Source organism: Artibeus jamaicensis, unplaced genomic scaffold, assembly GCF_021234435.1.
Source record: "Artibeus jamaicensis isolate MK-2021 breed Jamaican fruit bat unplaced genomic scaffold, CSHL_Jam_final contig_1015, whole genome shotgun sequence".
Taxonomy (NCBI): domain Eukaryota; kingdom Metazoa; phylum Chordata; class Mammalia; order Chiroptera; family Phyllostomidae; genus Artibeus; species Artibeus jamaicensis.
In genome coordinates, this window is record NW_026521194.1 from 4,722,041 (window position 1) to 4,739,674 (window position 17,634).

At 42.3% G+C, this 17,634-nt stretch overlaps 1 protein-coding gene across 3 annotated transcripts in view; it reads left to right on the forward strand.

Moving 5' to 3' along the window:
• Positions 1 to 17,634, forward strand: part of AP1S3 (adaptor related protein complex 1 subunit sigma 3) — a 56,985-nt gene that overhangs the window by 23,373 nt on the left and 15,978 nt on the right. For 2 of the 3 annotated variants that reach the window (XM_037139224.2, XM_037139225.2), the window contains exon 2: positions 15,079 to 15,257. In XM_037139224.2, the coding sequence (XP_036995119.1) occupies positions 15,079 to 15,257 (179 nt within the window). Of the gene's footprint in view, positions 1 to 14,908; positions 14,945 to 15,078; positions 15,258 to 17,634 lie in introns of those variants that run through there. The other variant, XM_053666509.1, reaches the window with a different exon arrangement.

A 17,634-nucleotide genomic window follows, 5' to 3' on the forward strand; every position in this document is an offset into this window, starting at 1 on the left:
TCGTTGGCCAAAAAGTCCATTATTCTCTGTATGATGGCTCTGGTAGTACTTAGTTGTGTTTAACTTCATTTGAAACATTTTTTTTTTTTAGATTTTATTGTGACAGCTGTCATATCAGTGTGCATTAAAAAAACATCAAAATTGGTAAACTTTTGTGCAGCCATTTTAATACTGAAGTTGGAGAAAAATATGCAACATTTTCAGCATATTATGCTTTATTTTAAGAAAGGTAAAAAATGCAACTGAAACATGGAAAAAGATTTGTGCAGTGTATGGAGAAGATGCTGTGGCTGATCGAAAGTGTCAAAAGTGGTTTGAGAAGTTTCTTGGCATTATTGATACTTTGGCCAAGTAATTCTTGGCTCTGGGGCTGTCTTATTCATTGGAAGATGTTTAGCAGCACCCTTGGCCTCTACCCACTAGAAGCCAATAGTGGGAGATAGCCAACATGCTCAAAATGGCCAAATCAGTAGTTATTGGTGAAAATGAAAAATACATCTTATTTTACAGGAGAAAACGTAGTGGACTTTTTGGCCAACCCAGTACTACGGAAATAGCTTAGAATCCCCCACTTCTTTCAGTCCTCACTGCTACATGCTGGCGGAAGCCACTGTGGTCATTACTTCCATGTGTCACTTCCTTCTTACGCTTCTTCCTTCCCATCACCCTTAGACCCAAGTCCAAACTCCTTACTGTAGCTTACAAGACCATCCTTGTGTTTGCATCTGTGATCTCTACTGACTTTATTTATTTTTATTTTTATTTTTATTGCATTTTTTCCGCTACCATTTATTCCCCTTATCTCCCTTGTACCCTCTTCCACCTTCACCTCCACCCCCTGCAGTCAGCACAGTGTTGTCCTTGTCCATGAGTTCTTTTTCTTTTTTGGTCAGTCCTTCCATTCCCTGATCCCCCCACCAAACTGAACTAACAAACAAAACAGAAACAGTCTCATGGATAGAGAGCAGTCTCTCTCCTGACATTCATATCTACAGTTCCCTCTGCCTGGTCATTCCTACTGAACCCTACCCTCTCCTTTCTCCAATCATTGCTGTTTAGCTAATCCTCTTTCTCTTTTAGATCTTATCTTGCAAGTCACTTCCTTAATATATTCGGACAAGGTTATTTTACTTTCCCATAGCTGCTGTGCTACTTCTGCTTTAACACATCACCCTTGGCTCTAGTTCTGGGTTTAATTGTCCATCTCTCTCTGTTAGGAATTGTACTCCAAAAGGGCAGGGACTTGCCTGTCCTGTTCCTGGCGGTGTCCTCATCTCTTGGCACAGGGTCTGGTACAAGGTAACATTCAGTACATGCTGCTTGAATGACTACGTGCAAGAAATAAGGAGATAAATGAAGGAAGGTAAAACTGAATGTTTTGAAAACTGCATTTTCAATAAGAAAGAAAGCTCAGCAGACAGCAGCTGCACCTTCTTTTCTCCTTTGTTACCACACTTCTCCCACCCAGGACTTTTCAACCAATGCAGGGCCTGTTTTATTTTATAATCTTAAAGGAAGTAGTGGCTCTTCCTCCTAAGGGCATTGTGGAACCTTGGTAGAGATAGTCAAGAATTTTTTTCTAAGTTCTTCGTTGCTCTTATTTTGCTTAAGAGATAAGGGCCCACATTTGATCTAGTTCAACTACATAGATGACTTCGGATTATATTTTTCTGTTAGTAAAAAATTGTCAGCTCAGTAAACTTTACTTAAAGCTTTTTTTCACCCTTCTTTTTATTACTGCTGTGATATATTAAATAGCGGTGACCCAGACTGATTCAGTGCTAATGCTGTTATTACATTTAGTTGAATATTTGTTTCTTCTGTCTTAATCTCTGTAAGCACAGGCTTTTCATCCCTTCTTGCTCATTTTAAGAATTGGCACAAAAACTCTCGATACTGGATTGGGCAGGTAATCTTTCAAGAAATACCTTCTAGCCACTATGGAAAACAGTATGGACATGCCTCAAACAATTAAAAATAGAATTACCATATGGCCCAGCAACCTTCTTCTTGATATCTACCTGAATAATTTGAAAGCATTTATTTGCAAAGATATATGCACCCTTATGTTCATTACAGTATTATTCACAGTGGCTAAGACAAGGAAACAATTGAAATGTCCTATGTTAGATGATTGTATGAAGAAGACGTGCCATATGTATACATAATTCATACATAAGAAAAGATGAAATACTATCATTCACAACAACATGGATGGGTCTTGAGAATATCACGCTAAGTGAAATAAGTCAGACAGAAAAAGTTAAGAATCCTATGATTTCACTCATTTGAGATATAAAACTGAAAGCAATAATTGAGCAAACAAGAAAAGCAAACAAAAACTCAGACACAGACAACTGTGTGGTGGTTACCAGAAGGAAGGGAGATGGGGGGCATTAAAGGGTAGAGGGGGGTCAAAATATGTGGCGGCAGAAGAAGATTAGACTTCAGGTGATGGACCCACTATGAGGTATACAGAGAGTGTATCATAAGAATTACACACTCGGAACCTATACAGTCTTATTAACCAATGTCACTCCAATAAATGTAATTTAAATACAAAGAAATGCCTTCTAGTTGCAAAAATGGTTCAATATATGGACTTTGAAAGTGGGTGGAGCCAGTCTAGTCAGTGCCCAAGGCCGTGTCTTTGCCACTCCTCTGGGAGGCAATGCCAGTCAGTTAAACAGTGGGCTCCGAATCAAAGCCAGATCTGGAACTTTCCAGCTGATTGAGGGGAAGCTAGGTACTTCACTTTTTCTGGCTCCAGTTTTCTTATCAACCGAATACAGGTGATAATATCACCTACCTCCCACCCATATTAAAGAAGATTAAATGGAATACTTCATGTAACATGCTTAGCATGGTGTCTGGAGCACTCTCAACACAGGTGAGCCAGTATAAGTAGGTCTCTGGTGTTAGCATAAGTCTTGCTTGGTTATAATTATTTGCATAAATGGGAGAAAAAAGAACGAACAGTAGTAGTTCTAGCTTTGCCAGAAAACAAAAGGTAGCTTAACGTGCCAACTGCAAAGAACCTCAGGCTGGGAGCCAGGAGGTCAGTTTAAGTCGGTCACTTGCTGAGTGCACTCCCCAGGGTCCAGCCACCAGCTGTCTGGGTCTGCGTGTCCTCTTCATAAGAGGAGGCCGTTTACACCAAATCAGCTCCATAGTCCTTTCTAACAGAGCATTTTGTGAGTCCAGGAATGAGGGATTATTTCACTTTAAATACCTTACTGCGGTAGACGTTGAATAAATATTTACTAACTTGAAGGCTGATTTTATCTTAGGAATGTAGAGGACTTGGTTTCATGATTTTGAGTTGTAAACACAGAAAACAATGATGACGATGTTTGAGATGTAAAAAAAAAGGTCATAAAACTCAAAGCCAGAGATAAGAAGATGTGCATTAGAGTTACCGTCATGAACTGGCATGAACTGAGTGGCTTAAACAACAGAAGTTTATACTTTCACCATTCTGGAAGCTGGAAGTCCAAAATCAACCTTGATTTTGACCAGCTCAGCTGCTTCCTTCTGCAGACCCTGAGAGAATCCCTGCCCCATGCTCCTCTTCTGGCTTCCAGTGCTTTGCTGGACATCTTTGCTGTCCATCTTTGCTGTCCATCTTTGCTGGACATCTTTGGCATTCTTTGGCTCTGCCTTCATCTTCCCAGGGTATTCTTGCTCTGCCTGTACCTGTATTCAAATTTCCCCTTCTTATAACAATACCTGTCCTACTGGATTAGGGACCCAGCCTACTCTAGCTTGACCTCATCTTAACATTTGGAATGACCAAGGTCACAATCTAAGATACTTGGGAAGGGTAGGGGGTAGTTAGGACTTCAACACATGAATTTTTAAGTGATGTAGTTCTACCCACAACAGGCTGCTGATCCCATCCTATCAGTATAACTACCCACCCACCTATCTTTTCTGTTCATCCTTCCTCCCAATGAACATAGGGTGGGTGGTGCATACAGGTGGATGGAGAACAGACAGTTTTATGAGGAATTTTCTTTACAGACGTTTCTTTAATGTTTTACATAAATGGCCACTAGCAAATTCTTGTCACTTAACCTTTTAATTTGTGGATTGCTCATAACTCTTGTTTTCATCTCATTCCTTTTTCTCCCTCAAGGTCCCTCTTTTCCTATCCTTTCTAACTGTTTCCTCCTCACCCAGTTCACCTGATTTTCCTTCTTCACTGAGCATTTCACTTGCCATAGCACATAGTTCTGCCCGCCACCAGATGGTGTGCAAGGATTGGGAAAAGAATCAAAATACGGGCCTCACGGCTGTTTTTCAGCATTTTATTCCAGGAAAAAAAATGACGTAACAAGCCAGAGTGGCAATGCTGAGATTGTGTCGATTTTACTTCTCCATTTAAATTTTCTCTGTGTTTATTGTGGAATCAGAAACGTGAGCTGGGATCTTGAGGGAAAGGAGCCTATGGAAGTTGGTGAATAAGAGTTCCTAGGAGATTCTGAGCTCAACATTAGGCCGAGATGTGGGAGCAAGGTTCTGAAGCCAGAGGTCCACTTCCTCCAATAGAAACCACACAAAAAGGGGAACCTATTGAGTGCAATAAAGCTGAAGAATGACACCAGTGAAATAGGGGACTTGGCCATCACCTAACTCGGTAGTCTCCAATGAGGCCTGGAGCACAAGAGCAGTTCGCAGACCACTGTCTACAATATGCTTTGTTTAGCCTAACAGAATTGTGGTGTTACTATTGTTATTAATTCCTAACATAGAAATAATACCAATATTTTACATAATCATCAAATTCCAGGCTTCTTTGGTGGGGGACCTGTGAAGACCTGGCAGTACGGGCTGATGTTTGTTTTTCTTGACAACACCTTATGGTAGCTGAGTTGTGGCTGTCCTTTTAGCTGCAACGTGTGATTCACAGTTTGACTCTGGGTCTTCCACCCCCTGTGGTGTTACTCTGACCCTTTACCCTCATTTTAAATGTTACCTGCCTCTGACAGAGCCCATGAAAGGTATTTGATATGTGACCCTGCTGTCGCTTTTTACCAATGCAGATCCAGAGCCCAGAGAGGGGAGCAGGCCTGGAGCCTCAGCTGCCCTGTACTCCCCACAGAGCCACACTGCCTCATGAATAGAACCTGGTGGGGAAAGAGGTGGGCAGGTCCCCGTGGAGGAGGGACACAGTTCAAGCGGAGTCAGGAAGGAAGGAAGGTGAACATGAAAACTAAAAGCAGTAACTGCCATCACCCACTTATAAATAAACTAGAACCATGCACACCCATGAGTGAAAAAATGGGGAACCCTAAAGTTAGCACCTTATAGGGAACTGGGAGAGAAGTAATACATTCTTGGTCAGAAGGTCACTGGTTAGCAGTCAAAAGAAAGAAAGGAACTTAAATGACTTCTCTGCAAGTTTGGGTTGCCCATCAACTCATTCTTTAAGCCCTGGAAGGGTGATTGATGAGACCAGGTGATTAAGGAGACAACAGTAGCAAGTCAGCTGGAAAGAGGATGGTTTATTACCCAAAGAGTCAGCAGGATGCCCCCCTGGGTACCTAGGCCATGGCTGTCAGAGACTCTTTCCTTTAGAACATGGAACCAATTGGTGAAAGGTCAGGGAAGGGGAATGGAGTAGTTCACAAGGAGGAAGTGAAGAGTTTTCTTCTTACCACAGTGAAGATAAACGGCAGTATAAATGGGTGGAACAGTCTCCTGAAGGGTTTATTAGCCATAGCCAGCATTTCCTGAGAGCGTGCTCTGTGCTAGACACTGCACTCCGAAGTTAACCTGTGCGTTACATCCTCCGACATTGCTCATGTCATTACTGTGGTCATCCCTATTTTACAGATGAGGAGACTGAGGTCCAGAAAGATCAGGTGACTTTTCAGGTCCACTTAGCTCATACATCACAGAGCCAGGATGCAAATGCAAGCTATCAAACTACCTGCTAGCAAAGTCTTCCCATTTAACCACCAAAGATGCTCTACCGCCCACCCCTCTCCCTGGCCAAGCATGTGGCTTGGCCCAGTGACAGATGCCTGGCCTGCCCTGAATCGAGTACTGATGCCCTGGGTCCAATCTGAAACAGGGATTGAGCTACACCATTTGGAATGGATGGTGTGTTAGAAATTTGAAATAACCAAAAATTTTCATTCCTGGCATATAACAAGTTTGTTTCAGAGAGCCAGTAAACTTGATCCCTGGCAGATTGTCAATGAACCTTCATGCAAAGAACATGTATAAATGACTTCTGGGAAACTAAGAGGCAAATCTTATTCCAACCCCGAGCATGCTGGTAAAGTCTATAATTGGGTACACCGAAGGCTTAAGCAAATGACCTTTGCAGAGAAGGCTGCTCTGCTTGTGGAGGAGGGAACTGTACATCCTGGAATCCTTTGAGCAGGTGAATGCATGAGGCTGGTGAAGAAACAGTGGATGTCTCTTCCCCTTTCTGAGAGTCCCTGATACGGGCTCAGATCGAAAGGAAAAGCTTCAGACCTGGAGGAATGGTCTTGTGGCTTTCAGCTCAGGCTTAGAGGGAGGAAATTAGGAATTGTTAAAGGGTTCATTCCCACGTGCAAATATTAACTGTAGAGTCCCAAAGGATTGTGTTCCAGAGCACTTGCCTGTAACATTGTTAGAACTGATCTAGCAGACAGAGTGGAGTAGCTGGGTCTCCTGGTGTGTGAATGCTCTTAAGCCCTTCTGGCCAAAGAACTGTTAAGTCCATCAGAATAAGCTGTCAGGAGATCTGGCAAATATAACAAGAGCTAGTTATTTTATTGCATCTGGAGAAAGGCAATCCCAGTTTTAAGATGGAAAAAAAAAACCCTGAAAGAACCAAAAACAACAAAAAATACTCTTGGCTTTTAAAAAGTCATCTCAAGAAATCCATAGTGTAGCATCACCTTTATAGTGAACCGAGTTCTCTATGCAGAATATTAATACAGAGCTCGTTGCCATTGTCAAAATTCAACAGTTCTACCAGTATTTATGGGATCCCTACTGTGAGCAAAGAATGGAGTTAGACTTGACTCAGGAAGAAATATGCAAAATGTTAAGGAAATTAACAAACCCATGGTATGAAAATAGGCTTAAAAAAGGAGACTTCTTTATTCCACAGGTGAAGGCTGGGGCGGGGCATATGTAGAATACATTGTAATGCGAAGGATAGGCACAGAATCAGCCAAAGCCTCTATCAATTCCCTTTCCTTACAAATTGTATTAGGAACGTTAGAATTCAGGTCAAATGTTCTTTGTCTCCAAGTAAAATCAGGACATATGTGCACTTAGCTACTTAGTCTCACACAGTCCTTTTTATTTTAGTAAGGATTTAATAAATATTTGGAAAATACTTTTTTATTTATAATGAAACCAGTACATGCTCATTGTAGAAAAACTAGAAAATAGAAAAAAGCAAAATGAGGAAAGTCATTCAGAGATACTGGGCTCAGAGATACTTCTCTGAAGTCCAGAGATACTCACTGTGACACATTATACTGATTCACAGATATATTTCTACTGCCCTTCTCTTTTCTTTTTAATTAAATTTGTTGGGTGCACAGCTGTTCTTGAAACGCAGCTTTCTCTTTGTGTTGCAGTGTTTTCCATACCCAGAGACCCACCATAAATAGTTGCTTCTCACACTTGGAAAAAATTTATAGTACTCAGCTTTCTCTGCCTGTAAATATTAACACAGTTTTTTGTTTTTTTTTTTTTTTAAAAAGCTGTGTTTTTGGTTAACATTTTCTCACTGACCAGCTTTGTGTTAGAGCATTTTTCCTCCTTTTTTTACCTCATGTTGGGGGACCTCTTTCTCAGGCTCGTTGTTTTTGTCATCATTTCCCCCTTCCCTCTTCCTCTTCCTCCTTTTAGCCACAACTAATTATAAGAAACGAATTTCACACTGCCGCCCAGTAGAAATATGTGTCATTGACACAGAAGTTTCATGAAACACATACCTTTCATTTATGTGACTTTTCTGAAATTAGAGATTGTTTTGCAGTTAGAGACACATGGTTACTGGGGCTCCCCCATCTGAACACAGCAACCGTGACCATTTCTGTAGCTCCTCACTGGCCCATCGGTGTCTGTGCCCACCTGTACCCTGTAGGGTCGGAGACGGGCTGAGGACCAGTGAGTCTGGCTACCCCACACTCCGGCATCTCCAGAGAGGTGTGCCGTGCGTCTCCTTCCATACAGATTTATTGTTGAGAGCACTTTGAAACTCACTTAGTATTGGGCCTTCAGACAGGATGTTGACTGATTTTTTACCGAGCTTACTAACATTCTTTTCATTGGGCATTTTTTTTTCTCATTAAAGAATCACACACAGGAAGTTTGGAAAATCCAAGTATATAAGTACAGAAAAGAAAATAACATTTATAACTCAACTATTCTGAGATAAACGTGATGAGCAATTTAATGTGTTTCCTTTATATAATTTCCATGCACGTATAGCTTTATATGGTTGCTATGATAGTCCAGGTACTGTTTTATATTCTGTTTTTTTTTTTAACTTAAATTATACCATAGGCATTCTCATTTATTGAAATCACTTAACAAATACCATTTAAACATTTTTCTGTTATTGGCAATTTAGGTAGTTTGCAGCTTTATTTTTTTATTGGTGTGTTACTATGAAGACCTGCAATGAACATCTGACGCCTGAACATGTATCTGCATAGTAAGGCACGTCCTTAAGAAAGGACGGGTTAGGGCACATTTGGACCCTTGACACCTTGACACGGACAGCTGAGTCACACTTTAAGAAGGCTGAAATTCTAGAGAAGGCCATTGTTTTTTAAAGATGAGAGAGAGGTTTAGGTATTCAGCACCTACGTGTGAGGAGCTTCAGAAGAAAGGGGCGGAGATTGGCAGTAGCGGCGTCAGAGCGATGAATCTGCAGCATCAGGATGATGAATATGTGTTCCCAAAGAGTTAGGTGAGAGTTGAAGGCCGGGGCAGGGGATGATGTATGTGTTCCCTGACATAGGAAGAAAATACATCAGCGGAGGGTGGGAGTGACCCAGTTTGTACTTAGGGGTGAATGGGTGTGGGAGGAGCTGCAGAAATCCCACAGAATGGTTTTTATCTTCTTGGCTTTTCTTCTCAGAGTCCAAGAGTGAGAATGGAGATAAGGAATGTGAGGGAATAACCTGTGTAGGAAGGAAAGGGGGATTTGCTTAGGGACCCTTGACCTGAAGAGGTACCTGGAAAGTTTCCAGGTCACACTGGTGATTCGGCTGAGCGGGGCCATCATGTATTTGTGGTTGTGTCAACCTGCAAAACTGCCGGATGCCTCAGTGTAGAAACAAAGATGAGAGTGGAGGGGCTTGTCTGGGTTGTGGGTTTGCAGAGGGGCTGCAGAAGTTGGAAAAGGGGCAAAGGAAGGGAGGACCCTACCAATAGTGTTGTTTAAGTGACGTGTCATGAGATCTGGCCACCAGAGGAAGGGTGGTCAGGTGGATGGAAATGGAGGAAAGGAACATATTCTTTGTATTTAATATTTGCGGCTCAGATCCAGAAATACAAGCTAATTCTGAAAACACGTGTTCATGGCGAGACAGTATGGGGGACGGGAAAGGGTCCCGATACCTCTCTTCCCAGAAGCTGGTTGTGGATCCATGACCAGGGTTCAGGACCAGGGAGACTCGCAAAAAGTAAGAACCAGAACCATATGGGAAGCCTTCAGTGTTTATCTTCAACTAGAAGGAAGATGCTAGTCAGTGCGCTGCTGTGAAAAACAGTATGGAGTGTCCTCAAAAAATTAAACAATACATCTGCCTTATGACCCAGTGATTTCACTCTAGGGATTTATCCGAAGAAGCTAAAAACACTAATTTGAAAAGATATATAGGCACCCCTATATTCATTGCAACATTATTTACAATAGCCAAGATATGGAAGCAACCCAAGTACCCATAAATAGATGAGTAGTTTTAAGCTGTGATAGATATATACAATGGAATACTACTCAGCCATAAAAAGGAGTGAAATCTTACCATTTGCAACAGCATAGATGGACCTGGAGGGTATTATGCTCAGTCAAATAAGTCAGTCAGACGAAGACAAATACCATAGGATTTCACATATATGTGGAATCTAAAGAACAAAATAAACAAATAAACAAAATTGTAACAGACTCAGGCACAGAGAGCACACTGGTGGTAGAGGGAAGGGCATTGGGGGACTGAGTGAAAGGTGGAGGGATTAAGAAATACGAATGGATAGTCATGGAATAGTCACAGGGGTGTGGAGAGTACACCATAAGAAACACAGTCAATAACACTGTACTTACTGTGTATAGCTCCAGATGGGTACTGGAAATAGTCAGGGGAACACTATGTAAAGTTTATGATTGTCTAAACACTGAGGGGTACACCTGCAACACTACAAAATAAAATGGAAAGAAAAGCTAAAACATAAATAAAAAATAGAAGGAAGATGCTCATACTGCTTCAGAGCAGCAGCCCAAATATTAGTAGATTGGTACTGGTCCGCTTTCTGGTTCCTTCAAAGGTCTAATAGCACCCCCTCAAGACATGCGTCAGGGATGTATGATGACGGAAACAGCCAGTTTCTGTCCTGGTTCAAAGTGAGAATTTTGGGCTCGCCCAGTTAGGTCAGGTATTGTTTTGGAGGGCACTGTGAGGACAAGGAGGGCTCAGATTAACCTTACGTGTTTGCACTTGAGGGATCATCTAGGGCAGAACCAGACCCCTTGAAAGGGCTGCTGATACAAGGGTTCCTTCTGGGACAGGGATGGGAGATATTGGTGAGGCTGGGTGGCCACCTGAGGCCAACGCATTCTGGGCAAATGGAAGCAGTCAGGCCTGCTCAACGGACGTCATCGGATTTTCTGGTGTTTCCGGATTTGCCGTTTCCAGACGTTACCACCCTCCCCCTCCCCCTTTTCTTCTCAGCAACCTCATTGAAAGAAATGTTCAGTGGTTGTTTTCTGAAGTCAGATGGCATTTGCTGATGGCATTGACTGGAATTTAAGTCAGCTCCTTATAATTACTGAAGGAAAACCCCCATGATCTCTCTTTCCTACTCTCAAGCAAATGCTAATCAAAAAATGATATTTGATTAACCTTTTGAAACGTATTCCAACACGCCTCGAAGGACTAAATTGATCAATCAGAGAGAATCAATTGCTGGAGGTGATGACTCGTGAACCACTGTGATTCATTCTGCCAGTCGCTCAAGCTGCACCGTTAAGTCTGGGGGAGATGTACCGGGCACCTGGCACCAGAGCAGACCTTGAGCGGACCAGCACTCTCAACACGGCATATGCACGGCAGTTATTGGATGAACTAGAACCTACGTGTTGCTTCTTTTTAATTTGGAGTGAATTTTTATATTTTGTGTGGGCTTTATGGGGACATATATTATGTCCCTGATTATCCTTTCTCTTTGAATTCATTACTAGATGATGAAAAAATTCCTCTTTGTTTATTTTCTATTGTGGATCCATGATTAAAAAGGCAGGCACTTGATCTTGAGTGAAGATTGCAACAGATGGGAACCAGAAAGGATTCTACAATTACTCAGGAATAGTTACAGCCTCTCGCTGGGACAGTGGCATTGAGTTTGGGAGGGCCCAAAATTTAAAGAAACATAGAACCTATGAAGAAATCTGGAAGAATTATAACCATGATTACCTTGACATCAGAAAATCAAACCAATAAGGACGAGATGTGAGACCAGGACTAGTTCTTCTGGAAAGAAAAGATCAAGAGCTACATATAAAGGCTGTCTTCAAATATGCAGAGTTGGCTGTTACTCCAAGGATAGTGATGTGTCTTTTTTATGTACTCTGTGAATAAAATCAGGGAAAGTTGGTTTAAATGGTAACAGAAGAGATGGGGATTAAATGGGGAAAAGAAAATGTTCTGTTAGGAAATGCAAAGTGAACATTAACAAAATGTGTGGATTTCACTTCGACATCAGATTGAATAGTCTCCTCCATTGGTGGTCATCCAAAAAAGGTCCTTGTTCTCAAGATCCTGAGATTTTATTATTCTACCACCATTCATTTTTGTACTTTTAGAATGTCACTTTTATAATTAGATCTTCCTGGAAGCGGACTGTGTTCCATTATTGAATCATCTATACCTGCTCTGACAGTGAAGTAGCTATTTAAGAAAATGCTGTGTTCTAAGCAAATATTTTCAATTGCAGACTGAAGGTGATTTTTCTTATAGCTGCTAGGTGTATAGGGCTTTTTAATTTGCTTTCTCTTCATTTGCCATGTCTTGGTCTTTTAAGTCCTTGTTATAGCTGATATCTCCCTTACTAAGGCAGAAGAGAGCTTATTAAGAAGACCTCAAATTCTATAGGTTGGGGGCAGAGGAAGCTCTGAGCAGGGCCTGGTTTCTTTTGGCCTTCAGATATAGCCACCTATTGTGTGTTTGTATGACATGCCGTGACATCTAGAGCCAAATTTTTTCAATAAAATGAGTTGAATATTGTATTTGTCAAGTTTTAAAAATGAGCCCAGGCTGCTGTGGCTCAGTGGATTGAGTGCTAGCCTGTGAACCAAAGGGTGGCTGGTTTGATTCCCAGTCAGGGCACGTGCCTGCGTTGCAGACCAGGTCCCCAGTAGGGGGCACATGAGAGGCAACCACACCTACGTGTGTCTCTCCCTCTTTTTCTCCCTCCCTCCCCCTCTCTTTAAAAATAAATAAAGTCTTTAAAAAACTTTTTTTTTAGTTTTAAAAATGAATTAGTTTGGTTCCCAGTATACATTTATTCCCTCCATGACACCATTCACCTCAGCAATGAGTTTTATTGTTAAAAACAAAACAAAAACTCAAAATAAATCTTGATTCTAAATGTGATCTCTTACTGTGGATTGAGAAAACTTAGTCTCTTGTCACATAAAGATCAGACCATCTATCAATTTCTGAGAAGATCTAGCAAACCTCCGAGGTACCAAAGTAAATTTCTACATCTCCGGTGGCTCCCACTCTTTTAAACCTTTTAAAATCCATTGGAAGGTGAATGCTCATTTTAAATACACAGTTCGGAACTTAATTGAAAACAAGATCACCCTGCTCCCTAAGGTAGCCAACTCCCTCTCTGAATTGTTAAAATTCTGTTGTGATGCCAAAGACAATTGTAACTTGAGATGGTTATTTCTAAAGCTCTCGGACAAGCAAAGTGAAGAGTTTGCATGTGGATCTTTAACAAAGGTGCCAAGGACACACAGTGCGTGAAGGACAGTTTCTTCAGTCAGTGGTGCTGGGAAAACTGCCTGTCCCCATGCAGAAGGATGAAACTGGGCCCTTATCTCACTCCATGTGCAAAGATCAACTCCGAATGGATTAAACACTTAAGTGCAAGGCCTGAAACTGTAAAACTATTAGAAGAAAACAGAGGGAAAAAGCTCCTTGACATTGGGCTGGGTAATAGTATTTTGGCTGTGACTACAAAAGCAAAAATGTACAAATGGGATTGCCCCAAACTGAAAAACCTCCACACAGGAGAGGAAGCAATCAACAGTGAGAAGTCAGCCTGCGGAATGGAAGACAAATATTTGCAAAGCGTATGTCTGGCAAGGGGTTAATATCCAAACTATGCAAGGAACAGAAATAATGCAATAGCAAGAAAATAAATAACCTGATTTAAAAATGGGCAAAGGACTTCAATAGACATTTCTCCAGAGAAGTCAGGCAAGTGGCCAACAGGTATATGGAAAGATGCTCAACATCAGTCATCGTTAGGGAATTGCAAATCACAGCCGTCATGGGATTTCACCCCACACCTGTTAGAATGGCCACTATGGAAAGGATGAAAGACACACGTTGGTGAGGATGTAGAGAAACTGTTGGTGGGAATGTAAATTGTGGGAATGCAGCCACCATAGAAAACTGGGGGGGTTCCTCAAAGAGTTAAAAATAGAACTGCCATAGGATCCAGCAACCCTACTTCTGAGTATATTTCCAAAGGAAATGAAATCAGTGTCTTGAAGAGATATCTGCACTCCCAAGTTCATTGCGGCACTATTCGCAGTTTTCAAGACATCAAATCAATCTCTGTCCCTTGAAAAATGAACGGAAAAAGAAAACGTAACACACACACATACAACCGACTGTTATTCATTAATAAAACGTAAGGCGATCCTGTCGTTTGCCATATCGTGGATGACCCTGGAAGGCATGATGCTGAGTGAAATAAGCCAGGCGCAGAAAGACAACCCTGCGTGGTGTCAGTTGGATGCACCGTCTGAAAAAGTCAGACTCGTGCAGGCAGTAGGATGGTGGTTTCCAGGAGCAGGGGGGTGGGGAAACGGGGGGGGGGGGGGGTGTTGCTCAAAGCGTACGAAGTGCAGTTGTGAGATGAGTAAGTCTAGGGCTTGAATGTACAGCATGATGCCGGTGGTGATTCGTGCTGCACTGAAACTGGAAATTTGCTAAGAAAGTGTATTTCATGCTTTCATCACACACACACAGTGGTAACTCTGTGAGTCAATGTCAATTAGCTTGACTGTGGTAATCACTTCACTATACATACGTATCAATACATGTTGTACACCTTAAATGTGTAGAATTTTTATTGAAAAAGACAGAATTGGTCCCCTTCTCAATTTCTGTCTTTCCCCTTGCTTCATCCTCATTCTTCCCTACGTATCTCCTTTAATTCTCTATTATCATCATGTTTCTATGCTTGTGATATGGAACTGGGATGTAATTTTTAAAGTCAACTCTTCTACTGTTCTTAACATTTTTTTGACTTGTGAAAGAAGAACTGAATGTGTTCTTCAAAGAGTTATATACTTCCTTGACGTATTTTTCTCCCTGTGCTGTGTTTGTGACTCATATGAGGAATTAAATAAAGAACTTATCTTTCTTCTGTAATATAAATACATGTTGGTGGTGGTGTACACATTTCTTTGTTTCTCTGACGGGTGAAAGGTAATTTCAGAGATAAGATAGTTTTCTGGCTGGTAAGTATTTGTTCATCTGTTCAGAATTATAATCCTTTGTACACCCTGCCACCGAATTTCAGTGTCTGTGTGGAATGATTTGGTTGACCAAGTTCTGGGTTTTTTGTTTTTTTTCTGTCCCTCATTTCTTATAGATACATTTCATGTTGCTCTTCAGCCGACAAGGGAAATTACGGCTGCAGAAGTGGTACACGACTCTCTCGGACAGAGAAAGGAAGAAGATCACCCGGGAAATTGTTCAGCTTGTTCTGTCTCGAGGTCAGAGGACAAGCAGTTTCATTGACTGGAAGGAGCTGAAACTTGTTTATAAAAGGTGTGAGTAACTTTATGAGAACTGAGTTTCTCCTGACTGCTTTGCTTTGTTTAATACTGAACATTTTAGGTTGCAACACCAGTGTCATCATTACTGAACTCTTTGAAACTGGGGGCCAAATATCTGTACCAGTAGACTGACTAGGAATGAACTCTCATGTATCAAAAGGCCTTCCGTGTGCCTGGATGGATTCTAGGTACCTAATCCGCAGGTGGCTAATGCACGCCTGCCTCCGAGAAGTATCTTGTAAGTGCCAGCTCTGTTCCCAACACTGTTCCAGTGGCTGCGGGTACAGGAGTCAACAGGGCAGGGGACATTCCTGCCCTCATGGCGCATAATCATTTGTTAAGGAAACAATATATTTTCAGTTTGTAGTAAATACTATAGGAAAAATGTAGATGAACGGGATGCAGAGTCGGGCAGCTCTCTTTATTGTCACTATCACTCATGTTTACCGATGAAGAAATTGAAGCCGCAGGGAGTTTCAGTAATTAGTCCCCAATCACAGGAACTGAGTGGTAATTGGCAGAGTCAGAATCCAAATTCAGATCTTCCTGGCTTTAAAGCCTATATATTCTCTCTTCACTGTACCTGCCTGCATGGGAAGATCACACTGGAAAGAAACCTCAGTTTATAGATGAGAAAACTGAGCCCTCAAGAGATAAGTAATTTCGCCCATAAAGACCTAGATAACTTGATGGTTAGGCCAGGACCAGAGCACAGCTGACTTGACCTGGCATCCAGCCTCCTCTGGCAGCTCCCAGAAAAAAAACACACACATCAGAGAGGCTCTTGCAAGTGCTGTTTGTACGACCTGAAGGGGAAAGACAGAAATAACCTTTGCAAACTACATTTAATGGATTAAATTACCAGGAAGTGCCCGGGGCAAAATTCCTGAGGCTGGATCCAAAGTCAAAATCTTTAGTACTTGCCATCAACAAGCTTGTCTTTTTCCTTTTCTTTTTTTTTTTTTTTAAGATTTTATTTATTTATCTTTAGAGGGGAAGGGAAGGAGAGAGGGAGAGAAATATCAATGTATGGTTGCCCCTTGTGAGTCCCCTGATGGGAACTGGCCTGCAACCCAGGCATGTGCCCTGACTGGGAATCGAACCGTGGTTGCTTGGTTCCCAGGCCCGCGCTCAATCCACTGAGCTACACCAGCCAGGGCTTTTTTTTTTTTTTTAAGATTTTATTTATATATCTTTAGAGGGGAAGGAGAGAAGGAGAGAAACATCAATGTGTGGTTGCCTTTCATGCATCCCCTGCTGGGAACTGGCCTGCGAGGAACCAGCCTGCAACCCAGGCATGTGGCCTGATTGGGAATTGAACTGCGATTCTCTGGTTCGCAGCAGACCTGTGCTTAATCCACTGAGCTGTACCAGCCAGGGCTTGTCTCTTTTCTTTGCCTGCTGGTTTTCTATAACTTCGGGTTCAATTGTATTTTAAGATTTTATTTATTTATTTTTAGATATAGGAGAAGGAAAGGAGAAAGAGAGACAGACATGTGCCCTGACTGGGAATTGAACCAGCAACCTTTTGGTTCACAGGCCTGTGATCAATCCACTGAGCTACACCAGCCAGGGCCTGTATTTTAAATCACTGTGTAAAGAACAAGCTTCAGTGGTTCTCTGAACAAATAGTACAGTGCTGGGTATGCAACAGTGAACCAGGCAGACTCAGTACCTGCCTTTGGGAAGCTGCTGCTCTGGTGGGGGCAGGCAGGGGATGAAGTAGGACAACGAAGAGACCAGATACTCTGAGCAGGGGGTGGGTGGGCCGCGGGGTGCTCAGCAGGGGCGTTCAATCCCATCAGAGAAGATAGACATTTCCTGGAGGAAATGACATCAAGCTCAGAGGATGAAGAACAAGCTAGCCCCACGAATGGGGTAGGGATAGTATTTTAGGCGAAAGGAAACAGCAGGAGAAACACGCAGAGGAAGCACGTGGGACCTACCAGTCCTAGGGTGGGGTCGCACAGAACGGCTGCGGGGGGGGGGGGGGGGGGGGCGGGCGGGTGCGGCCCTCGGCCAGGTGTTGGGAGTCTACAAAGGGCAATTCACACGCCAGGAAGGGGCGTGAACAAGACACCCTTGTGAACCCAGACCAAAGGACTCTGTGCCCCTGAAAATGGCTCCTCAAAGTCAAATTTTGTTGGGGACTTTCACACAGTTAACAGAAGCAAACCAGGCACCCCGGTATTTCCATGTATTCTAGTTCACGTTTTGGGAGGACTTCCAATGTGATGTGCAGTGATTCCATCCCTGGGCTTGGGTGGGCGGTGCTCTGGAGTGCGGGTGGTAATGTGCCTTCACTGGGGAAGCCATCTTCAGGCTGTGTAATGGGTCATTGTATTTTACTTTATTATTTTCTTTCTTTT